The sequence below is a fragment of the Electrophorus electricus genome, chromosome 2, assembly GCF_013358815.1.
Source record: "Electrophorus electricus isolate fEleEle1 chromosome 2, fEleEle1.pri, whole genome shotgun sequence".
In the NCBI taxonomy this organism is placed as follows: Eukaryota; Metazoa; Chordata; class Actinopteri; order Gymnotiformes; family Gymnotidae; genus Electrophorus; species Electrophorus electricus.
In genome coordinates, this window is record NC_049536.1 from 20,987,531 (window position 1) to 21,014,368 (window position 26,838).

General features: G+C 38.2%; 1 protein-coding gene across 3 annotated transcripts; it reads right to left on the minus strand.

Moving 5' to 3' along the window:
• Window positions 1-793: 793 nt before the first annotated feature.
• il21 (interleukin 21) lies at window positions 794-3,641 on the minus strand. Of its 3 annotated transcripts, none has more exons than XR_004775748.1 (6): window positions 3,539-3,641; window positions 3,169-3,210; window positions 2,059-2,172; window positions 1,787-1,825; window positions 1,592-1,675; window positions 794-1,358 (listed from the first exon to the last, which is right to left on the minus strand). XR_004775748.1 is itself a non-coding variant. In XM_035523695.1 (6 exons), exons 1-6 carry the CDS (start codon window positions 3,443-3,445, stop codon window positions 1,338-1,340), a joined length of 435 nt encoding a protein of 144 aa, XP_035379588.1. In that variant the 5' UTR covers window positions 3,446-3,499; the 3' UTR covers window positions 794-1,337. The 3 variants fall into 3 exon arrangements, 2 of the variants coding, with proteins under 2 accessions (XP_035379588.1, XP_035379587.1); XM_035523695.1 differs by lacking the exon at window positions 3,539-3,641 and adding an exon at window positions 3,308-3,499 and having other exon boundaries at window positions 3,169-3,207; XM_035523694.1 differs by lacking the exon at window positions 3,539-3,641 and adding an exon at window positions 3,308-3,499.
• Between the last annotated feature and the right edge of the window lie 23,197 nt (window positions 3,642-26,838).

Consider the following 26,838-nt stretch of genomic DNA (forward strand, 5'->3'; position numbering starts at 1 on the left):
CCCCATGTGGAAAATCTTCAGCCTGCAAATAAGAGTAGGTGAGTGAGGTACAAGACAGGTCTATTAGGTGCTTCCCATAAAAAAGTGAAAATACTGGGACTCTGATGATGATGATGATGATGAAGTCATGGGAAGTCCTGCACCTGTCCAGGATCCCCAGGAAGCCTCTCCAGATTTCTCTTATGTCCTCTCTGTTCCTGTGCATACGGAATTGCTTCAAACATCTTTGAAGTCTTGGTAGCAGATATGTCGTAACCAACTTGACAGCCCACATCTGAGGAAAAGAAAATCCCAGTGACACAAGGCACTTAGAGTCCAAAAGAGTCCTAAATGCTGGTGGTGTCTGTCACAACCCACACAGGAAGCACATAAATGCCTCAGGCAGATCCACAGGCATCCATGTGCCTTTGAGCACGCTGATCAAGGGCATCTGAATGGCCAGATCCACAATAGCAAAATGCAAGGGCCTCCTGTCTTTATCCTAGCTGATGAGAGCTTGGTGAGGTGTATGTTAAGGTCCTTTCAACCTTTCTTGTGAACTTCTGTTGATGTGACACTTCTAACACTGATTAGAGTGACATGCCCTCAGACCAGCTGTGCTCCAAGTTCCAAAGAAGCCTTCATAATTAATAATCAGTTTGCGCTATCCATTTTGTATTATAATCATAGTGTTTGGGAAAAAAACATGAAAATTTGAATCATGTAGGGATCATGTGATAAAACCAATCACTTCATTCATGTTTTCTGAAAATACTTTTAATTGCAAATAAATATCAAATAATAGAATATGCACATGAAATGAATACTTGTGAATACAGTAATACTGTGGATCTCATTATGAGACATTTTTTCATTTAAGAAAATACTTCAATTAATACATTTGAAGCACTTTTTTTTGTTGCTGTTTTCAGAAAGAACATACAAGGGCAAAACTATAATTAGTTTGCATGTACACTAGGGGGTGCTATAGCAGCATCTATCAGGCCTTGGTTCGAGTCCTCTCTCAGTACCAGTATTTAATGTATTTTAGTTGATTGACACCCTCTACTAAATGTCTAACACAATATTACAACATTATAGTGCATTTATAATCACTGGAAATATACTTCTAACACAGTATTTTAAATTTTGCAGTAGGGCCTCCTCTTAAACATATTGCTAACATACCAAAAACTCTAAAATGAAAAAGGCCACTAAAATAAAATAAGAAAGAAATGAATGAATAAATAGGCAATAAATAGATGGGCTAATCCAGAGTGCTTGAGACTGTGCCCGGGCTTCATTAGGTAGTGTAGTCCACACATTCACATGTCATTATCTTCATTATAGACTCTTTGTTAAGGGAGTCGACTGAAAGCCTGCAACAGAGATGTACAGTGTTATCCAATGACACTTTCCTGTATGCTTCACAGTTTCCATTTTATAACTGACAACTTGACCTTTTGTTGTGATTAGGCTGAAAGATTGTAGGAGCAAATTTTTTTGTCAGTAAAAAAATACCGGTACATGTTTATTTTGAATTTTCCCGATCCAGGAAACTTACTAAAGATAAGAAATGATTAGAGGAGCTTGTTGGTTGGTGAAAACTAACCTTCTGTAGAAAGGACAATAAATTCTTCAAAAATTCTTTGTTGTCAACCATTGGGTAGGAATCACAAGACTTGCAAATGACTTTCTGAAATGGAATGTGAAGCAGAGAGAGATCAGTGTTCACCATCCTGGGAGCAAGTCTAGATGAACTATGGTCTCCTATCAAAAATGCTGCTGTTATCTTGTTAATACTCACAGCTCTTTCTTTACGAGAGCAATTTCCTACACTTTCCACCTACAGGAATAACAACATAAGCAAATAAATTAGTGATTTTCTTTTCCATTTCAACAATGACCATAAAGATTATTAAGCATCATAAATGGGTCATAGACCCAGTGGCCCCGCCATACATAAATACATTATAATGAAAGACATAGTAATTGAATAATACTGCATAAAAAAGTACATGACGTAAAGCCACAGACTCGATACGCACTCTAATTTAAGTTAACTCAACTCCTACTTACGATGACGGACTTGCTCAGATTCTTGTTTAGCTTGCGCAGAAGAGTCTTATAAGTGGTTGGAATTTTTAACAGCTGTGAGCTGAAGCACTGAAGCGCAGACTGAGCGCAGCAATCCTAAACAAACAAGCAAACAAACGAAAATGTTTACACGTCACTGAACTATGCTTTGATATATGTTACAACAGTGACGTGGTCCGAATATGCGATATAGATACCTAAGGTCTGTATATAGCATATTAATTGAAGGCATATTCGCATGTCAAAACACACGATATATCATACATGTAAACAAGTTGATTTGTAGTAATTAGAAAGATTTAGAAAGTCTGTTAACATTCCTTTTCTGTTAGAAATTCCCCCGATACTAAAACTATCTTCACAGAGTTGACATGGAAGCATCATTATTTCCACATGAAACTAAACAGGCAGATTACAGATTGCATTCACAAAAACAATTGTGTTCGCCATCAAAGACAGAAGACAGCAGTGTCACTCCTTATACTGAGCTGCATCAGTCAACTGAGACTCTTAACACCCCTTTGGCTGTGATCAGAGGACTCAGTAGAGGACAAATCTACGAAAGAGTGAAACAACGATTCTAACAGCCTATAGACTTGCTGCTGTTTTATTACTCATCGGAGTTCTTCTAAACTAGGCACACTTTCTCCAAATGCTTGCAAGAGCTACTCTCTCTGTTTGACTCTGGCTCACAAGTGAGAGAGAAATTAAAACGAGACAACCCTGAAAACATTACAGGCCTGTAAAAATGTCAAGAGCCCCTCTTGTCTTCGCTAATGTGATGCTCAGGGAAATACGTTTACCATCAAAGAATGAGTCATTGTATACTATCAACTCCTTTGCAACAGTGAATCATGTCATGTGTCATATCACTGTGTGAAATAATTTTATTTTAAAAAGTAATTTGATAATTTGCTAATATAATGATAATATTTTTGCATTCTAGTCCAATATTTTGCATTCTTGTCTATTTAAATAGATAACTGCTTGCAAACTTTCACCATTTGGTTAATTTGTCTGCATCACTGTATCCCTAATTGTCAGCTGATTAACAAATTTGAATTTTTAATGCAAAAATATAACGTCTCTTACCTCAATGTCATTGGTGGGTGAGCTGAGGAAGGTGTCATTCTGCTGCAAAAATGGAATAGAACAAAATCAGTTCATTCTATGAGTGGGTTGCCCTTTGTCAAATGCAGTCCTGACCACATACTTTTAATATACAACTAACCTTTACTTTTTTGGTAAGTTCCATAGCTTGTTTAATAGTACTTCTGAAATGGTTGGTTTTATCCACAGCAGTCATTGTTTCAACCCAGCATACCATTGCCAGCAGAACACACAAAACACACAAAGATGTCGTCCTCATCTTTACCTATGCTGTTCACTCACACTGATCCAAGCTCTAATGGATTAATGATGCTTTAAGTGGCTCTCATACTGGCTACAGGTGTACACTTACCTTTATATAGGATCCTTCGGGACACAGGAAAACCACTGCTTGGTTGAGACTGGAAAAAGGGACAAACAATGACTAATGAATTTTTCTTTTCCGTTGACTCCGTTACGACTGACGGCCGAGAGGTGCGTCGAAGACGCGTGCGTGGGGGGTGTACGGATGCGAGAGTGTGCGTGTATGAGTGTGTGTGTGTGTGTGTGTATGTACATACGTATGTGTGTGAACCTGATCTAGACTTTCTGCATACTTGGCAGGAAACTACAAAGTGTTTTCAGTTCCTTTTCTCATTCTGAATCAGCAGTAGGTCTGTGTGTATGTGAGTAAGGGTATAGAGGATCTATATGCAGCTCTGTGTAAGTCAATGTAACAAGGTGCTTTTTCTTTTTGACTTCCTTCCCACACAACATGTTGATTGAAGAAACAACAGGAAGACCTTGTAATGTGCTTTTCTACATGTGATATAAAAATAGTATGTTCGTAATGAAATATTCCTCTAAAAGGGGAAGGTGAATGAGCTGGACTGAAAATGGTCATTAAGGACTTCTTCAGTCTATGCAAACTGGAATTTCTAAGATCAAATAGTTTTTGTCATGTGGTCACGCATGCAATAAAACTGCTACAATATGTATATATATATATATATATGTATATATATATGTATATATGTGTGTGTGTGTGTGTGTGTGTGTGTATGTGTGTGTGTGTGTGTGTGTGTAATATATATGTGTTTTAATTCTTTAAATGTAATTTTTTTGAAACAATGCAATCGTACACAAAATAGCTGTTGCATTTGTTTTTATTTATTGATAAGTGCTCCTCCATGTACTTTGCATCTGTTTGTGCATCTACCTTTCAAATACATAAACATTAAAGCATTAAAGATTGTGTATGTCATCAACATAAGCATTAAAGATTGTGTATGTCATCAACATAAGCATTAAAGATTGTGTATGTCATCACCACTTATGGCATCAGTGGGTCAATACCTCATAAACATGACATAATTGATAGAACCAGTCCGTCGCCCACACCACAATAAAGGAAATGAGGTCACTTTCAAGCATGTGAAACAACCCCTTCCTTGTTCAACCACAGGACATGGTCTTTGCTGAACAGGAAGTGATGGGTGGAGATGAAGGGCTGTCATATGCCCATATTATCTTCATCTCAGGGAAAAGCCCAGGTGACCCCCAGACCGGCGGAGAAGGAACTTGTGCAGTTTTTTTTGGGGATTCCTCTTCTGACAGGTGGAGTCTCTGTCTCAGCTCATGGAAGGCAGTGTGTTCAGCTAAAAACAAAATGACTCACAACTTTCCTCCTATAATTATGTGAGGACTTAATTTTTCTGCCATGATCCTGCTCTTTGGTGCATATGTGTTTAATAATTGTAATTGCTCACTAATGAAATGAAAACCTAACACTAAGTGTAACATTTACATGTTCACAGACTTCCTCTGGCAATAGAGCCAGATTCCATGCCTCTGTGTATATGAACGAAAGAGACATAGTTGTCTGTGGTTGGTAGTGTTAAATGCAATAGTTCACTAGAAAAAGAAATGTGGTCAAACAAACAAACTGATGATGATAAAAGATCCATTTGATAAAAAAAATGTTTCATATAGATGAAGATGAGTTTACATATTTTGTTTATAAAACATGAAACAACAGGAAAATTGCAATTACATTTACAATAAAATTCATAGGTCAACTATGAGAAAAAAGTGGAATTATATCACCACAAAAATAACAACAATAACTCATTGGAGGTATATATTATTGTAGATGCAAATGTAGGTACATTGAATAATCAGCCAACTTTTGCTTCAGTTTAAAAGAAACCTCTAATACTGAAAGTAGCTATAGGTTATCTCACCAAATATTTGATAAGTAAAGGTAGGAATCCAAAACCTTAACCATCCATAACTTGATTTAGGTTGGTACAAATTTACAATCACAAGATCATAGAATGTTTATTATTCAAGAGACTTGTCAACATCTATTGCATAGCTGTCAAAAATGTACAAAGTACAGAATAAGGCTTATGGCATCCAAACCTTAGCCAATGTCTTCTCTATTGATTATTTTCATAATGATGATATTTTTGTGCTTGGATAGTACATGATTTGTCAACCTCAGAGTTAGTTTCAGTTATCATATTTCCATTAAAATTAAGCAATCAGTCTAAATCTGGGGTTACTTTAACAGTGGGTTGCTACACTGAATTCTTACTCACCATTTTTCTTTAAAAGCTACTGCAAACCACATTATTTGAATATCAAAGATGGATGGGGCATAAAATCTAAGTTGTGGGTCAAAGGAAACCAAGGGTTTATATGTGTAGCTTGTGAAGATTGACAGTTTCACATCCTTGCTTTAATGCTCTTTCCTTCTCATTTATGAGACTATATTCAAATACATCAAATTGCTGCCTTCTGAAGTCTATAGAAACTACTCTACTTCCCTGTGGATGCCATCTTAGTGGGGGTGTTGGCAGCTGTAAAAAATTGATTAGTTTATTAGTTCATCTTCTGCTTTACACATGCGTGGTATTGAAGTGGTCGAGTTGTGTTGTGTAAAAAGGGCATTTTGCCAATCTAAACTAGCAGATGGCCATAAACACACCAAGCCTTACTGACTAATCAAACAAACTCATATGTTACTTTCAACGTACTGAGTCACATTTAGGTCTAAACGCTTCTTTTACATTTATGTATCTAAAATATTTGATGGTTTTCACTTAATTTTGCTCACAATTTCTTACATTTTAATCAAGATACTTGATGAATAGATATTATACAGCCTTCACCCACACAGTGTCTCACACACTTTGATACAATAGTACAATACAGATCACTATAATATCATCAGCAACAACAATACCAATAACTATAACAACAACAACAATAATAATAATAACAAGAAAAACAAGATTGTTGTGATGGTTGGCGGTGCTTTGCTGTTTAATTCCTTAAGACTGAGTAATTGTTAGTTCCTTATATTTTGTCTTCATAATCTGTCATAATCTCAGTATGAGTAAATGTCTTGAGTATTTGTTTTATTGTTGAAAGGCCTAGATTTTAGCAAGAAGTGTATGATGCAATAGATTAAGAGAGAAACATGACAGACAAATTAAGCAATACATACTTGCACACCATACATATAAGAGTTATATACATTTGCAAACACAAGCCATTGTAAATATGATATCAGTGTTGTGCAAAACACCACAAGTGTTTCACTGTTCAGGTTTATTCAGACCGAGAGAGTGAAACAGGCCGATCTTCCGGACATTACGGTAAGTGTACAGGAAGACAGCAGTGCGTAGGCGGGGGATGGCCTTTTTTTGGTGTCTCCATACACTAGGATGTGCCCCATTAACATGGAATCTGAGGCACTATCAGTGATCTTGACCCATTTATGCCCCTGGAGTGTTAAACATGTAGCTTAGAGGTTAACTATATCTAGTTAGTTTTTTTTAAATAATGTACGTATATCTAATCACTTCTTTTGTCCTGGCACAGAATAAAATGATTATGAAACATGTAAGATCCTGTTTCCTGATTGGAACTTGTTCATTGGTTTTTCATGAATGAAGTGTTTTATAGCCATACTGCCTATATACATTCATAGGTATATGTAGTGATCAGCAAAACAAGATATTCAAGTTTAGGAATGTTTTTTGTGATTAATGCAGACTCATATGATAGCTTTAGACAAGCTAATGCCAGGGGTAAACAATAACAGAAGCACTGAAACCAACATTTCTAACAGAATAATAATTGTTGTTAATAAGCAACAACAATAATAATATGCAGTTCCTTGTGAACTTGCTGTGCGCATTGATGAAATTTATGATGTAAATACTGATTCACAGTGGATCACCATTTGAACAAACTTGTGTGACACTACACATTATAAAGGATTTAAGGAAACAAATGTCCTTGCACATCCAAATCAACAATCAGAGCTCTAAAGGGTTAAATGACTGGGTGTGGTAACTTAAACGAACACCAATGCTAGATCCAGAATATATTCATTTACATTTTCATGGTGGATGCATAAACTTTCACAAATTCAGCAAGCATTTTAAATTCACTTACTCAGGTTCTGGAGTTAACACACAATCATTTAATTAACCTTAACTTTACTATACTGATACAGTAACACTAGCAATATTGTATGCATAGTAACTCATGCATAACATATTACAGTATCTACAACACAGTAATTGATCAATGACAACAAATAGCTACACTAAAATCCAAAATGTAAATCTATAGAGTACATACCATTTGGTGTGATCAGCAGTTGCTCTCAACACTGTTATGAAGTGCTGACAGGTTCAGATTGAGGGGTCTAGTCTTTGTGAAGGCTATTAATGCTTTTACTGTACTTTTAATCTGAAACAGTGACACATTCCTGACCTTTAGGGGTTAACTGACAGCCATTTGCTAGAAGAAATTGGCTGTTATTATGGAAACAGATTTAGAGGAAATCAAAGGCCAGCTCTTGTCCAGAATGTTGCATGTGGGTGCGTTATTTGCAACTTCAAAGCTAATTTTCCTGTGTGAGCTGGGGGTATGATATTAAGTGGGGGCACACTTTCCCGAGACGTCTTCATAGGTTTCCGAGAAGAGTTGTTTTCTTGAGTTGTTACGTAAACTATGTTAAAATATGTGTATATCAGCTATTTTGTTTTATTTTAATTGTTCTGCAAATGATATGAAAAGGCCTTGATAAGAGAGATTCAAATTAGAGCTGAAAAGGATATTTTTTAGGAATTATAATATTGTAAAGAAAACAAGCATTGGGTGAGGTGTTTAAATTTGGCTCTGAGCATCTTCAATATTAACCATCCTTTAATAATTCTATCCCTGGAATAGAATACATTTGTTTTTGAACAGGAGATCATAAGGCAGTGTTTTATTTAAATACCTATAGTAGGCATTTGTGTCATTTTAATTTAAAATGTTTAAATTTAGAATTCACTAAGATCGGAAGCAACCAATCAAAAAAGTGACCAATATTGGAAATGCAGAAATAAACTGTGATGAACTGTGAACAGTTTGACGCACAGAATTTCACCAGTTCACCGTTTCCTACTTTCCGTTTTGAGTTTTTTTGTTGTCTGAAACCTGTACGCGGCACTTTCACCCCACACTCAGACGGCCCTCCAACGCTGTAACGTTCACAAAGCGCTCGGAAAATAAGCACCATGACAAAATTCCTGTTTATCACCCAGAATAGGTAGTCTAGGCAGGTTTGAAACTGATGTTTTTGCAGAAGCATAGGTAGGCCCTAATAGTCGTATTCTACATTTAGTAGCATTGTGTTCATTGCTTCAATGGCTGCATCTTTAAAAGTTTAAAATCACTTTTACTGACACATTAGTCATCCCTGCTTGGTCTCAGTCATTCTGTACGCAATTCACTTCTCTCTGAGAGGCTGAGTCAATTTGGTGGTGCACTTTTCACTGCCAAATGTCAGGAGCAGCATGGAGTCAAATATTGACATTTGTTTCTAAACATTTCCTATGCAATCCTTACCTAATAATATCCATTGGGTGGCACTACTGCACTCTGAGGTATTGCACTTACTGGGCTTTTTGCTTATATGTACAGTGTGGCCAGTGGGAACATAAAATGTTTATTAATGCATCTCTTTGGTAGTTTATTAATATATCTCTCTATTGTTATTAATATATCTCTCTATTGTTTTTCCTTTAATAATATATATATTTTTTTTCTTTTAATAGATGACAAAATACTCCCAAGACAGAACAGGTTCCCGTGTTCAATTACATATTGCAAATGCATTTAACTATATTAATAAAGCGGCACAGCTTTTGCACTGGTCTTTTTCCAATCTAGGTCTTTTTATGGATATAATGTCCAAATAGGTTAAAGTACAGTATACTTTTGACTATTATTGCTGCATTAAAAATAAAGGTTTACATTTGTTTATACAAAATATATTCCTATATTGGATTCCTTCAATAGGAATATTATTTAATTAATTACTATATATGTTAAAAGTAAACTTAGAAAAGGGGGTACATTATAAATTTAAAAGAGGTGCAGTTGTACAAGTAAGCTGCATATTCCCTAGACAGGAAAACATGCCATGTTCTGCATAATGATCGTAAAGATGATAAAAACTGCACATACACTGTAAAAAGAATTTGTTTTTATAACGTAATGATAAGTATCCAGGTTAAATGTTTGTGTTCATTATCTTTTTATCTGAGAGGCAGAAGATGACTGTAACACTGGGTCAGGCGAGACGTGAAGGGAGGATAAATAAAACTGTCTATAAAACTGACGAGCAGTTTGCCATTTGTTTCAGCATTCTTTGACTTTTTTGGGGGGGAATATCGAACCACAAAAGAAGCATTGAGAAATGGTTGGCTCGGGTTGTTGTATTCCTAGTGGTGGTTGGTTCTTCTGTAATGTGACAAAATAGGGAATGCAGGCATGAACTGTTTATTAAGAAACAAGGAAACAAAACAAAACAAAACTATAATGATGGTACACAGACCACGCTGGCAAAGATCACAAACACAGACCCAATCCTACAGGTAAGAGGGTAACAACACAAAGAACTGAGGGAACCAGCGAAAGGACTGTGAATAAATGGGGTTTAAATATACAGGGCAATCATGCTGCAATGAGACACAGAAGGTTTAAGAAGATCATTTAGGGCACATAGAAGAGCAGTCTCAGTCATGTGTAAAAAGTGTTCAAAAAGATTACTGTAAGCTAGGAATGTCTGTAATTGTGATGCTACTAGGCTCGGTCCACTAGATGATGACACTGTCCAAAGTCGATGGCTGACATCACAATGTTGAGGCAGCAATGTGATGCCCCCCCCCCATCGACAACTGTGCTATAATTCCAGTGTCTATGATATAATGTAAAAATCTGTATTTATTACTTTATACATTGTCCTTACATCAACTTAAGGAGTGTTGAGTACTTCCACTGAAAAACCATATATCAGTAATTTCCCCTTTTTTGCATAATCATTTATTTTAGTTTCTTTTTGATTGTACAAACTTTTAAAACCTTATATCTTTTAAAAATAATACAGCTATGCATTATATTATTGTTTTTATTATGTAGCATGTCAAAGAACAGCATGCCTCCAGTACTGAAATCAGTTCACAGTAGTGGAGATTTCCACGTGAACAATTCCTGGGTCGGGTCCTCCCTGGGTTGACCATTTCCCGCCAGACCACCACCTGGGCAGACTGGTTAGCCGAGGGAGATGGCCTGGACTTTGTTTGTCTCTCTCTCTCTCTTGACCCAGGCATCAACACCAGAGTCACCATCTGGCAGACAGAGGGGGGGTTTCTCTCCAGGTTCCCTCCAGTCCCTGGCCTGGATCCTGCAGCATGACACCGGCCTCAAGTTCAGTCATCAGCCAGTATGCGCATCAGGATCCATGAGCTAAGGAGGGGTACTATACCTTCCCAGCAACTGCCTCCTCATGGTGATCACCTCATGGTCCTGTGTTTTTGCTTCTCTTTCCAGCTTGTCATCATGTCAACCAACCACCTCATTGTTTCCCTATCATATATATCAGCCGCACCTGTGTCTTGTTTAATTAATTAATTCCCCTCTCTGTGTATATATGTCTCTGTTCCTCTCTTCTGTGTGGGTTATTTTTATATGAATGTATTTGTATTCATGCTTTGGTGTCTCTATGTCCTGCTTAAGGATTGTTTTCTCTTTCATTATGAAAGAACCGTTTAAAGTGGTTTCGTCTAAACAAAGTGGCTTTGTTTAACTGCTTAAACAAAGTGGTGTAGGATCATGATTGATTTGGGAAGAAGATGCAAAGATTTAGACCTAAGTTAAGAAATAAAAGCTGGGTCATTGAGAAGGAAAGTTGTCAAGAATTTGTCAGGGGGTTTAAGGAGAGAATCCCTGTGGTCCAATCAGGGACAGGCAAATGGGAAATGATGTTAGAACTGAATGAGTTAATCTTTGAAGAAGTGAAGAGAAGCATTACACTGCTCAGTAGACCACGAACCTGTGGCAGAAGTCACCTAGATGAGTGTTAATATTGCAAAAGAGTGATAATAGAAGATAACAAGAAAAGGTTAGTATTTATCGCAGCTCTTAAACAAATGATCAATATATGCTAATGTGGTAGTTCTTGGTAAATTATAACTACTGTGGTGGAAATTCAATGAAACGGGGAGTCAGATGTGGATAATAAGTAAAAAAGGGTTTAATAGGAAAGAAAGATTCCACAGAGTGTGGGGCTCACTACCAAGAGAAGCCCCGAGTCATACAGAGCATTGCTTGATATACAATTCTAACTGTATGCCTTGACCAATCACAGAAGAGTTGCTTATCTCTTTCAGGCCGGCTGGTAAGAATCTTGCTTGACTGTCATCCCTTAATTGCAGGCAATAAAGCGATTGCAGGCAATAAAGCGATTGCAGGCAATAAAGCGAGATACATCTTCCTGCTTATCTAATCTACGGTATCACTCCCTTAAAGTTCTTTGCTTACATAAACATTTTTCCTAGGGAACAGGATAGTGCTGAATGTATGTGAATCACTGAAGCACATAGGATTTCCTTTACACTACTAAATCTCAGAATGAGATTCATTTGATGGTTAACATAAAGAAATCATAGAAATAGTATTGCTTTCCTCAAATACATTTTAAATATTCAGATATACTGTAATACTTTTCATAGCTGTTAGAACTTGTGACTAGAGATTCACACAAAAAAAAATATTACAAAAGTATAATAATGAAGCCACTGGAAAAGGAAGACAAGAATAATGTAAAATGTACAAAGAAAACATCAGCATACATTAATAAAATCACCAAGCTAAAATGGGATGTTTATGAGACAATTAAAAGAAAAAAAAATACAGAGTCAGACTAGTTTAACAGACAAGGTCTGTAATGTCACAGTTTGAACACTAAAACACTATGCCAACATTGGAGAGGAAAGGCAAGGAAAAAGCTTATATTTACATTCAGTATTGTCTTTGAGTTCAAATGACTGAGAGGCCCTGTCGGAAGCTTTAGTCTAGGAGCCGCAGAAACAAACCCTTGTGTGCTTACTGTTGCATGCAGTATGACATCTCTTGACAAGCATTTGTCCAGCTGAGTTCAAAGTGGTGTCAGCTGAGGAGTTCAAACCATGATCAGAGACCAAGAGGCCTCCAATTCTCAATTTCACCCTGAAATGTGAGGTGTTGTAATTTACAGGGGTGTAGGGGTGAGCAATGTCATTATCCCTGTTACATCTGATCCTCCATGTTGATTGGTTCTCCTTCCAGCAGCAGTGGTCTGTGGGCTACTTCCTATCTCACCCCCCTGCCAGGCCTGTCCTTTGATAATGTTTAATTTTATTTTCTTACAAAGTATAGCACATGACTTTGAAAATCATCTTTCTTTCAGGCAGGATGTTACCCTTAATACAAAACAAAACATTTTTCACATACAGCTCAGGAAAAGGAATAGTTTAAAGGAACACTTTAATACACCACATCATTACTGTCAGGGAAGCATCGGGCATGCTCGTTACTGGCCACCAGAGGTCCTCATCCTTTAAATTCTAGTGGTATCCATGGTTACTCGTCACACTCACCTGCGTCTCATCACCACGCTATATAATACTTCTAGAAACTGCCACTACTTGTGCAATATTGCCTACCTTTCTCTGTCAAATCAGGCTGTGTTTTGTTATTGATTTTCTGGATTCTGACTTCTCGTCTGCTTTCTATTTTTGCCTTACCCCTTGCCTATACTGGTGCATATCTGATTTTGTAACCCTTGCCTGCCTGATTTTCAATTTTTGCCTCTGGCCATACCTTATTGTTCTCAGTAAAGTTACCACTGTCAATGGATGCTAACTCTGAGTCTGCTTTGTCACAATTACACAAACAACATTCAACATGTTATAAGATGTTATGAATGTCTTGTGAAATTTCCATATTTCTTATGAAAGTATTTCAAGCAAGGGTCAAGCAAGGTCATACACACTCAGAGAAATACAGAGAAAGTTCTTAAGTTCTTATCCTGGTATCTTGTCCGGGATAAATATTTTATGACTGTTTGATGGCATTGTGTTGTTAATGCTTATGTAATGTTAATGGAACAACATAGAATCTTAACAATGCTTTTCCTTAATCTGTGAGGCATGGGAATGCCTATCCCCCAAGGATGTCAGAACATTGATCCTACACTGAGTGGACAGTTTGGGCTTCAAGACTAGACTTCAACCACTGGAGAAACAGTGGAATTATTCTTAGTTTTAGAGGGGTTAGGTGGTCAACTATGCCATTATTTATAACACGATCTCTCCTACAGATGTCAAGACTTTTGTTCCACTTTAATCTACTGTAATCTATGTTAATCTTTGTTAAAAGGTTTAATTTACAATCAAACCATATATGAGTAAATGTACATATTTACTGAGAATGGGGTGCCATAAAGGTTAATAAATATTATTGAATAGGTAAATACTGTATTTCTGAATGATATCTGAGAGTGACATTGGGTGTGTGCATATATGTACACATTGTCCTTTGTCTGTGCACGTATGTGTACATACACCATAGTTGATTGGTGTGTATGACTGTGTGTGTGCTCCCAGCTCTTTGGTTGGGCAAACCAAAGCTTTTGTGTCATTATGTTGAGTATACATAAGTCTCTTGTTTTAGTCATGGATGTTGTCAATGTTTGACCTTGCATTAGCTTGTATTCTACATTGTCTTTTGTTTTGTGTCAATAAAGGTCACAGTGTTCCACATGGCTCGCATTTGCATCCTGCTTAGCCTCCCGACATTACAATAACAAATAATTCAAACACAAATTATAGATTGTATAATTTATTAACCTCTGAGGCTATATGGCGCTAAATGACAATTAGCGCAAACCTTCGGAGAGAAAAGATTATTAGGCAGGTCCAGGTAAGAAGTTGTGTGAATTAGGGAACTATAATGTGCCAACTTTGGAGTCCAAAGTTGGCAAACATTTCCATTTAGGGCAATGAAGGCATGAACAGCATAATAAACGCATTGGTCATGATGTCATCAAGCAATTCTGAGAGCACAGACAGGTAAATAGCAGACCATAGCGCTTCAACTCACTTCTTGGCTCTATAACATAGAATGTGTTAAAACAGCCCATCCCATGATAAGTGAATTTGTCTCCATGTGTTCATGGGGTAATTCTACAATTCTTTGTTCTTCAGTACACCATCTGAACTTTCCACATTTGGCAGACTTGATGTCATTTGATTGTACCTCATTTATTGTCATGCCACAACCTTGGTGTGGTACTTGTTGATGAGTGTTTGATCTGTAACTTCAATATGTGGCTAATATTTTGCAAGACTGCTGGATGCTTTATGTGCAGATACAAGGCAGCATGCTCTAGTTGACCTCCCACCCAAAGATGTCATGCTCATGAAAGGATTCAATCTGTGCAGCCTGCTGGCTTTATTCTTGGTAGTTATATCTTCCTTGTATTGAAGGCATTGAATTTCCTCAGAGAAGGTTGCCCTTTGGACATTGTGTATGATAGTAAGCTCTGCATCCTTTCTCACTTTGATACTTGTTGCTTCGTTGCTTCTTGATACAAAACTCCTAAGCAACTTGATATGTCACATGGGTCGTCCAAGTGAATCCTCTATTGTGTCATGAATGTGCTACAAACAAGCAATGAGTTCTTTCACACTGAGACATCTTGATGTGTGGTGGGCAATATTTTCTTCATAGGTCACTTGTTTGCCACAAATGCATGAAATTGTTGACATATTCCAGGATAATAGCCCATCCAAAATAATTCCCAAGTGTCTTCTAATTCCAGCTCCCTTTTTAGTTGGTCACTTGAATGGACAGCAACAACAGCTGCTGACAACTTTAGACTCAGTACTGTGGTGACTTTCATGGGAGCCACTCTGGCCTTGTGCATAACTAAACAACAGTGGATTAGTATTGATACATCGATTTTTCTCGCTTATGTACATGAAGTGGATGGTGGCTTTGCTGACCTTGTCCTTCAATGGAAATGTGTTTTACACCATAGTTTGGACAGCCAGGTGGTGAGCCCATTTTTACAGATTGATAGTTGCAATTGAAAAACTCCATTGTCCCGCCATAGCAGTCTCAAATAGTCTTGATCTGCTTTTACATGAAATTGCTGGAATGTGTTCAATCTAGCACATTTTTGTCCAGAAGTCTGAAAGAAGATTTGCCATGTTTTCAGTACCTGGCTCCATCTGGGTCTGCAGCTTTACTAGTACTGACCTTCCCCACCTGGTGATACTGTAGGACCAGTATCTGCACTCTGGCAGGTGGGTTGATGAGTGGGGGAACCTCCTCCACATTGAGTGTCAAAATGGGCAAAGCATTGGTTTAAAACATCAGGCAGTGTGGCATACTCACAGTAATCAGTGAGCGCCTTTATACCATTCCACATGTTACATGGGTTATTATAATTGAATTGATCCTCATTGTGCTTTTTATATCTGTGCTTTGCATCTATGATGCCAACTGTGTAATTGAGATCCCCTGCTACAATGATCATGCCATCCAGGTGTGTAGTCAGCTTTTGTTAATGCCGTCATGTAGGTTTTCATATTCTATTTTAGGATTATCTTGCCATGATCATTATTGTCATGAATTACCTTGGGAGAAAGAATGGTCTGCACCTTACCATCAGGAACTCCAGATCTGGTCAGCAATGCTTGTCTATCATATCCAAGGCTATGCACCAGATGTTGATTATATATGACACATAATCCTGCTCCTCTGCTCTTCTCAGAGTCCCTAGTCTCGTCAAGGTCATTCCTATGTTTCACGGGTCCTATGTTCCCAAGATTTAAACCAACAAAGGGTCTTATGTGAACTGAGCAGCTGGCAAGCTAGATATCAGCATTTGGAATACTGAAGTTTGGCCAGGTCCCTGTGATGATCATAATACAGTGAGGAGTTGTTTTCATTCTAATCTCATCCATCTTTTTGGCCTGGAGACCTGGAATTGGTGAGGGAAAAGCTCAGAAATGCTGGTTTGTACTGGAGTTGATGAGGAAAAAGCTCAGAAGTGCTGGTATGTACTGGCTGGCATTTAGACTAGGGTGTAGCCCAGCCCACCTCCCCTGCTTCTGTTTCCCACCACTGCCTGTGCCGCTTCGCTGGAGGGATAGCAGTTCTTTCTAAGGATAAAAGTAGTGTTAAATAGGTGATCTCTAGAGGTGGGGAGCCCGAGGAAATGCCCTCCTCTGCGAGGGGACCCCCCCACCCATCTGCCTTCACATTCCTGGCTCCCCTTAACTGCTCAAGTGCTTGAAACCAGGGGAAGGGGATATGGGTACTACACAAGCAGTTTGTTGAACCCCCGGTAATTCACACAGGGTCTCCAGCCCCCTTCCTTTTTTTCACAAAGAAGATGCTGGAGGAGGCTGGGGATGTAGAGGGGCAGATGTGCCTCTGGCTCAGGGCTTCCTTAATGTACTGTTCCATAGTTCTTTTCTCCTCCTGGGTGGATAGACTTGGCACGTGGGAGGTATTGCCCCCTCCTTCAGAGGGATTGCACAATCCCAGTCGCGATGGGGAGAGAGCTGTGTGGCTTTAGCGGGGCTGAACACCTGTGCCAGATCCTCGTACTCTCGAGAAATGGTGAAGTTTGTCAGCCTCCGGACTCCCTACTGATGTTGCCTGGAGAGATACCATTCAGTTGTGAAAACACTGTCCTTCGCAAAAGAGGGAGCCCAATGAAGGACGCTGTTCTTGGTCCACAACAGGTGCGGGTTGTGGAGACGTAACCTAGTGTAATAGGATGAGAAAGGGAGGAAAGGAGGTAGAAGGCAATGTTCTCAACGTGCTCCCCTTTGGTTTCAAGGCTTACATCAGGAGTGACATGAGTGAGGTAGCCTGACCCCACCGGTCCTCCGTCAAACACTTGCATGCTTAAGAAGGAGGGTAAGGCGATGGCTCTGATCCCCAACCCCCTCGCAAACCCCCAGTCCTTAATGTTAACTGCGGCTCTGGAATCGACCAGTGTGAGGGTAGAAAGCAAACGGCTTTTATAAGAGACCCAAACAGGCATCTTAAATAATGAAAGGTTCAGAGAGCGACTCACCAGATTGCCTTTTTTCTTGCATTCCACTGGCTTGCACCCTATCCCAGCCATGCCAAGTTGCATGGTCTGCTCTGAGATCAACCCCTAGCCGGACGTCGGGGTCTCCTCCCAAGGAGGTAGCCCTCAGGGGAGGTGGCGGTGTCTTTCTTGCAGGAGCGATCGTATGTGATGGCAAGGTGGATTATCTCATTTAGGGTGGTAGCCTCCTGTTTGCAGGCCAACTCCACCTACAGTTCAGCTCTCAAGCCATTTAAGAACACGTCCACCTGAGCAGGTTCTTTCTAGTTGGTTCCAGTGGCTAGCGTCCAGAATTCCATGGCATATTCTGTAGCGGACCTCTTCCCTGCCTCAGACGTAGCAGAGCTTGTCTGTAGAGTCTCCCCTGACGTGGGTGCTAAAACACCACTTTCAATTCCTGGATGAAACCGCGGTAGTTCATCAATGCTGATTAATTGACCACTAAGGTGGTCCCCCAGACATGTACCTTCCCCGTGAACCTGGAGATCATAAACGCCACCTTGGCGTGATCTGGCAAACGGGGTTGGTATCCAAAAAAGAGTTCACGCTATACAATAAAGTCCTTGCAGCCTCCGGGGTCTCCCCCATAAGCCTCGGGAGTAGCGATTTCACCTCTCATCTCCTCCTGGATAGGCGAGGTAACGGGAGAGGTCACTCGCTGCTCGGGACTCGTGGTCAGGCGGTTCACGCGCTGCCCAAGGCTTTGTACCAGCAAACAAATCTCTCCAATCTCCTGCTTTTGCTGCTCCAGTGCCGCCATCTGGGTAGCCAGCAGGTGAGCCAAATCAGGGCTACTTACCTCGCTTCCGGGGGGCTGCACATACTGTGACATCAGCGGCACAGAAGAAGCAAGAGGCAAGGTCAAGCCAAATTGCTCTTTATTCTCTATTAAACAAAGATCTTAAGGAAACCCACAAACAACCAAAAAGGTAATATACTGCGAGGTTCTGGGTAGCGGTGCACTAGGCAGGAGCTCCTAAGGCGGAAGTCCACTAATGTGCAGCACCCTCTCCAGGGACCTGCAGGTTTAAATAGCAGGGAAAACAAGAACCAGGTGTATTACATTAACAGGTAGGCGATTAGGAGCGAGGCAGGAATGTAATATGGCACATTTCTGGAGTAGCTGTGACCCTCCTGGCGGATGGCCAACCAATCGTGACATGAAGTGTAATTCAGAATTAAAGAGCACAAACATTTTGGTAACTGTGATTCCAGTGATTATAATGAATGACACTGTAAATGAAGATGCTATATAAACAGAAAAATGATGAGAAGCCTTGGCACATACCTCAGTTAGTTCAACTGCTACTTACAGTGTTAGTCGTGTTCAGGTTCTTGTGCATCTTGATTTTCAGCTGCTTAGAAGTAGTTGGAATTCTGTGAGTTAAAGCATTCAAGAACAGGGAGCAACACTTCTAAACAAGCAAAACTTTAATTAGTCCTTGATTAATATTTTTAATGTGTGATCTATTTAATAGAAGGGACCTGCAGTATACCTAATTTTCCATGAAAATAAAGACCATTTATATAATAAAGTGTGGAAACTGATACGTGGTAATTTTAATGATTCAAAACATCTGTCAAATAAGAATGATCAAATACATTCACAAAAAAAACCCCAATGTTTGGCATCAAAGATGAAAGACAAACATTTCCATTTCTAGTTTTAATCAAGTGGTATTAGAAAATCAGTCTTCATATCCATCTGCTCTGTTCTCCCACTCCCAAGCAGAACGGCATCAGTCAAGTGCGACCCGCAACACCCCTTTGGCTATGATCAGAGGACTCAGTAGAGGACAAATCTACGAAAGAGTGAAACAACGATTCTAACAGCCCACAGACTTGCTGCTGTTTTATTACTCATCAGAGTTCTCCTAAACTAGGCACACTTTCTCCAAATGCTTGCAAGAGCTACTCTCTCTGTTTGACTCTGGCTCACAAGTGAGAGAGAAATTAAAACGAGACAACCTTGAAAACATTACAGGCCTTTAACAGAAAACTTAGGTCCATTTCTATCAGTTTAATCAAGTGTAGTTAGATAATCAGTTTGTGATGACTGGTACTTCCAGCAAATATGCTACAAACCTTCTGGTTTTTTTTTGGAAAATAAAATAAAGAAACCTGAAAATCTGAGGTATAAAGCATGTAATAAATTTTATGCATCTCACTTTAAATATAAAACTGCTGACATGCTTTCTCAGATATCATCACCATATCCCTAATTGTGTGTGGGCTGACATTAAAATTTTAATGCAGCACGGTGTGTGTGTGGTATATATATATATATATATATATATATATATATATATATATATATATATATATATATATTTTTTTTTTTTTTATACAGACATTGTCTCAAAGCAACTTTACTAGAAGGCAACAGTGCAACAGTGGCATGGACCAACGCCCTTGGGTGAAGGAAAACCAGATTCGAAAGTGAATCCATCCTCCTTTTGGTGAAAATGGACAGTGCTACACATATAATTTCAAATCCTAATAAATGGAAACAACTGCAAAATAACACTGTTTACATCAATTATTGAGTGTCAGATCAGGCAGGTCCAAGTAGTCCAGGTCAAGGTCAGGCAGGTTCAGGTAATCAAGGTTCTGTTCAAGTGGGTCCATGTGGCCAGGTGGCCTGGGTAGGGGAAACATAGCCTGCGCCTTAGTCTTGCAGCGATATCCAGACATGCAGCAGGAGTGCATGTACAGCTCTGTGAACAGACAATAGATTGTTAAGTATGTATATTAAGTGTACTAGTACCTACATCACACATAAATATATTGCCAGCAAGGATACATCCTGGTGCCACTGAGGATGCACTAAATGCCAACATCAGAAATATAGGAACAAAGTGCCCCAGAAGTGGCACTAACATTAAGTTGTACAGCTTGGCAGGGTGACATAACACATGTGTAACCTTTAGGTATTAAGGGTGAATTTTTCTAACCAAAGGCCTGACTAAACTGGCAGGTCTTCAGCCAGGATTGAAAGTGTAACTATTTCTTGCACATTTACCGGGAGGCACAGATACAAAAGTGAGGGCCTTTGTAGGCAAAGACTCTGCACACTGCTGTAGTTTTCAGAATTTAGCCCTGTAACTTGTGTTTGTAGCATTTTTAGTGGATCACTCTCAATGACGAGGTCATTTACATGCCTACAAGCAAGATAAGCTTTATAGGTTAATACTATTTCATTTCAAAATTTAACTGGCTGCCTGTGTAGGGTCAATAGAATAATAATAATAGGGCTAATAATATAGAATATAATTTGTTCACTGAGAAGTAAACAGTCAGAGTGTTTTTATAAAAAAAACCCATTCTAGAGAAGCCTGTTAGGTCACAGAAGCAGTAATAGGAACCTAGTGTCTATACCATTTAAAGCTCCTGACAGCTACCTCACAGAAAGCTATTAAAATGGTTATAATACATTTCCTGCTGCTTTAGAGAAGGTCTTTTTGTAACAATATTTTTGTTTGTTTTCTTTCTGTTTTGATTTGTTTTTATATAGAAGTACTATAAACTCATACATGCAGGGCAGAGAAGCACATGGACCTTTTTTTGCAAATTCACCATCATTTTTACCACTTTTTTGAATCTATATACTGAGTAAGAAAAAGCGAATGAGTATACAGTGCAGAAACTGCACTTGCCAGAAAAGTAAGCACAGTCATTTAACCATTAACAGCTCTGAAAGCTCATTTTGCTGCTCAAAGGCACAATTTTCTTAAAATATTTGGAAATGTGTAGATTTATGCAAGTTTGCTACTTTTCTGAAAAATCTGAGGAAGAAATATTTTAAATTATTATAGGATAACAACAACAACAATAATAATAATAATAGCAATAACAACAATAACAGTTGTTTTAGATTTATGTGTAAATATTGTAAATACTGTAAAACATTTTAAAATGTCTGTATTTGCACTTGCACTGAAATATTTTAATTCTGTATCATGTATTGTGTATCCAGGTTTCAACACTCTTAGTCTGGGAGTATCTGAGATCAAGACTATGTTTAGGTTCTAGCCTATTTGTACTAGCTAATGATTTCTGTGTCTACAACAAAGCATGTTGATGCTCTAGAAAAGAGCTTCTGCTAAATACCACAAATGTAAATGTATTCATTTAATAGAACTTTAAAAAAAAAATCATTTACATATATATCTCATTTATGTTCTTATGAGTTAGACCATCTAAATGTTTTAAACCATTAACCATTATAGTTCATTTTGGAGAGTCATATGGTCCAGGTGCTAAAACTTTGTTTTTTTGGTTAATTATATAACCTTTCTAATAAATATTCAAAACCCCAATAGACTGCTCATTGACTTGTCTTGACTTCTTATTAAGTCAAATAAGAACCAAGTGTTGATAAAATCAGAAAAGCATAATCTAACAGAGTGTACATCAAACATATTTCACTGATATTTTACTGTCTTTCAGGAAAAGACATCTGAGACAAGTTCTTAGAAGTAAGGCACATAATTAACAGAAATAAATCAGTATGGTCATTTTAAACTCATTTAACCTCTGGTGGACTGCGTACGCCTCTAAAATTAAACACAGGACAAGATTGCTGATTGACATGTAATCCACATACATCTCAGCAATTCCTAGTGTACGGAGACACCCAAAAAGGTCATCCCCCACCTACGCCCTGCTGTCTTCCTGTACACTTACCGTAATGTCCGCAAGATCGGCCTGTTTCACTCTCTCGGTCTGAATAAACCTGAACACTGAAACACTTGTGGTGTTTTGCACAACACAGACATCATATTTACAATGGCTTGTGTTTGCAAATGCATATAAGTCTTATATGTATGGTGTGCATCTGTGTGCCAGTGATTTATTTTGTTCCTTGTCTTTAACTCTTGTGGTAAGAAAATGAAAAAAGATGTGAGTGTCTAAATGTGAACTATCGCTAAAATGAACTGTTGCTAAACTTAACATCTGGAAACATAACAAAAGCACTCAAGGTGTACGCGTACAATTATGGTGAAAGATATGTGTGAAAATTAAAAATTTCTGAAACCTAATAAATTAAAAAACAAAATACCATCCAGCATTCAACAATCCACTTAATCTTAAAAATCTGATTATTTTTATTAATGAGAGGTCAGTGAATGAAAATCAATGGAGCACTGTATTGCTGAATCAATCAAAACTGTAAACAATAAACAATACATCAGCATGACTCAGAGAACTGAAAATAACAATTGAGTTTCTTTGGTTAGTCAGTCAGTGACTGCAATTTATATTCAATACTAATTAACCGCTACAAAAGTAAGCCTGTGTAAAGCTAATACATGCAATAACAACTGGTGAAACGAATGAACTGTTTAGAATTGTCAATGAATGCTGGCAGTGAGAAGAAAGGTGTATCGTTTGAAGTAAGCAATTTATATACATGTATTTTTATACACTCATAGATGATGGAAAAAAGACATTACCAAAAGAAGTGAAACTCTTCAGTTTCATTCAACCCACAGTTCAGACTGTTATGCCCTAAGTTCCAACTTTGTTATTTAAATAAGATGGTTCTTGCATAGATAAGCTACACAAAGAGGGTATTTTTACTGCATACATTTTGTTATAAAACTAAGTTTCCAGCACTCCAGTTATTTCCGTATTACAGACACATTTTCCATATGATGCTATTGTTATGTGATGTGAACAGACAGATGCTTGCGGAATCACTTCAGAATCTTTAATAAACGCAATAGCAGAATAAATAAAGTCTTAACCTGAGAGCAATAGGCCGAAGGGGTGTCTGAGTTGTAGTCAGAAAACAAAAAAAAGATCCATAAACCAGTAAATAAACACAGGTGAATAAAACCTAGGGCAAGGGTAAACCAGACTTAGAATCCAAAAATACACAGCAGAATACTATAAATGTTCGGTATACACTAGAGAAAGCTAGAGTAATACTTCTCAAAGATAAAACAAACCTCATGAGATTATAGACTGACAAAATATGTAACAAGTGAGTCTTGTTAATAACCCAGCGAGAATAATCTTCTGACATGGTGCAGGGTCTTCTGGGAATTCTGGGATGTCAAGGCATTGTCTGTAGTTCTCTGTATAATGGAGAACCACTTTACAGTTATGGTTCCGTGACATCTTTCTTTTTCAGAACAATTTTTGGAATAATTTTGTAGAGAGGAAATAGTTCAAAAGTAAGAAGAAAATCTGGTATATGCCAAGCAGCTAAACACTAATGCTAAAATAGAAAACCAGGGATGTTTGTAAATCTTTTCTTGCTCAATAATAACATGTTTAAATTCCTTCAGGCTAAACCTGTCAACAACAGTGTTAATCTCCCCTAATGTTTTAAGGCATTAATCCAGAATCAATGTTATTTATACAATTATATCCTAAAGTTTCTAAAATTATTTTACTCCTGGGTCTTGCAAAAGCTCTTGCTTCTGCTTCTGAAGTGCTCATTGTAGCAGGTGGCAACTTGTGTCCCACCTCACAGGGTCAGGCTGGTTTTCTGACTCACCCAGTGGGCAGTCAGTCAGCTCACTGCAGTGTGAAACAGTGGAACCAGGAGTGATGAAGTACAATGTCAAATTGACTGTACAATTTACTGTAAGCATCACTAAATGTATGTTGTATCGTCAGCAGAGAAGAATCAGAAAACACAGTTTAATTCAAATGAAAATGCTTACAACTAAGGAAAAAACTAAACTACATAAATAACAAATGCACAAGTCAGCTCTAACACAATGTATTTAAATGCAGTCCATAACCTGCTCTAACTTCTTCCTCACTCGTTTTACCACATGACACCATCATTCTGGATGACCTGTTTCTTCTTTTTGGTTTCTAGATATTGGTTTCTAGATTTCTTCAGAAGAATGTCATTACATTTCATACAAACACTGACCCATTTCCTGGTTTTAGTACTTTACTACTTTTTTACCCCATTTGGGTTTTCCATGGAATGAACACAGCATTTGACATGGATCTCCAGTGATGTATTTACAATTTAAGGTGGAGTGATCGGAATGTGTGAAGGGTGCATGCCGTTGATGGCCAGGCAATGTATGCATGAAGCTCTATCTAGTTTCTATAGTTTACTACAAGCACAGTCAGATAATTAAAGATGTGGTCTATATGTCTGCATTTGCAAAACAGGCTTATTAAATAAATGATGTCTGAAAGACCAAACCTGGAATTCTCGTCTAGCTATATATTGCGGACCGACCTCTACTGTTTTCTGTCTCCTCCATGTCTCTTCCCTCTTCATCCCATTCCCTTCCTGAAACCACAATTAATTCATTAGAAGGTATGGTTATACTCACCAACTACTTTATTAGAAATAGCTGTCTTTTACAATATTTGGCCACTTTATTAGGTACATTATTGGTGTGTAGACCATCTGTCGCCATGCATTTTGTACGAAACCCTCTACCTTGTTCGTTATTGGTGCTGGACCATTCTCTGTATGGCTGTAAGGCTGAGTGATTGGAGGCGAGATGCAAACACTGACAGGAGCAATGTTTATTGAGGGTAATACCATAATCATGGGAAAGTCCAGGGTTGAAAGGCCAGGGGGTCAGTCAAAAAAAAAAAGAAGCAGAACTGGAATACATTTCAAATGTATGAAACAGAACTCAAAAACCAAACATACAGAAACCTGAGAATGAAACTACATAGGCAAGCAAGGCAGTACATAGAACACAGATACGTAATACGAAGACAATAGTACATCTTACAGACTAACTGGAAAACAGGCAAACAATGACCTGTAATAAGAACCGAGAAACAGATTTCAACAGACAGAGTAATAAAGGGAAACTAGGAAGAGCTGGGAACAATCAAAGTGAGGATTACCGAAAGAAGGGGTGCTAGGGGAGGGCTAACCAGTACAATAGCCTTAATGCTGACATTAGTGTGGCATGATTGTGGGTAAATTGTGCCAATTTATTAGGTACAATGATTCTTAGATTTTTAAATTCCAGTTTCACTGCTGGATTGAGATGGCTAGCTATCCAAATATAACCAGGCAGCATTAGCCTTGTGGTCAGAAACTACATTTTGGATTAAAGGTCTGTATTCCATATGTCTGGGATAGAGGATGACTAATGCAAATTGTGTATATCAGCAGAGACCAGCTAGAGATGGAAAGAATGTGTTTCTATTAAAGTGGCTGGTGAATTTATATATATATATATATATATATATATATATATATATATATATATATATATGCACACACACACATATTTTTATATGTTTTATATATTTTATATTTTATATAAAAACACAGAGAAGCAAAATACAAAGAAGTTACAAAATACAGTGTAACACAAGAGGTATGTACAATAAATGACAACACAGCCCAAAACATCCAGTGTAAGGGGCGTAGAAAAACAAAACACGAGACAAGCGATAGAAAACCAGGAACAAAACCGAAACAAGAGGCAGAACTAGGAACGAAATCAAAACTATGGAACAAAACCATTGCCTCAGAAACACAGAAAAAGGACACCAAAGGAGGGGAAATCTGACAGAACCCATCCGCCCACCACCACACACCCCCCTTGCCCCCTGCAAAACCAGTAGCTCCTCAACTGCAACAAAACAGAACTGAAGACAGGAACCAGAACAAGAATACACAGACAGAGACAGAAGACATGGCAGAAACAGGATCAGAAGACATAGTGACGGGGGAGCAGGAACTGGGGCGAGCTGAGGAGTAGGGAGAAGAGCAAAAGTAAAGTTTTCTGAAAATATGTCCGACGGACAGATGAGACCATATTTGACAAAACCAAACACTCGATCAACCATTTATGGTGGCACGGAAAATCCAACTAAAACGTTAGCTTCTGGAACGACATATATGTATTTTAAAATGTAAGAAACAGAAATACGATCCGTGTTTCTGAGGAGTTGAATGTATGCACTATGCTGTTTTATAGCTGTTCGGCTAAGCACTACTGCTGCAGCCACTCCATGCTTGTTTCTGACTAATCTCTCCATGTTTTACTGCACCATACAATTAAAGTAATGATTACTGATTGGCTGACAATCAGACCCCCCCCCCCCCCCCCCCCCCACACACACATAATTCAAATTAATGTAAGAAAGGCAACAAGCTTAAGTCATTTATCGTGTAGTGCAATACAATAAATATCTGTTAAATACTATATAGT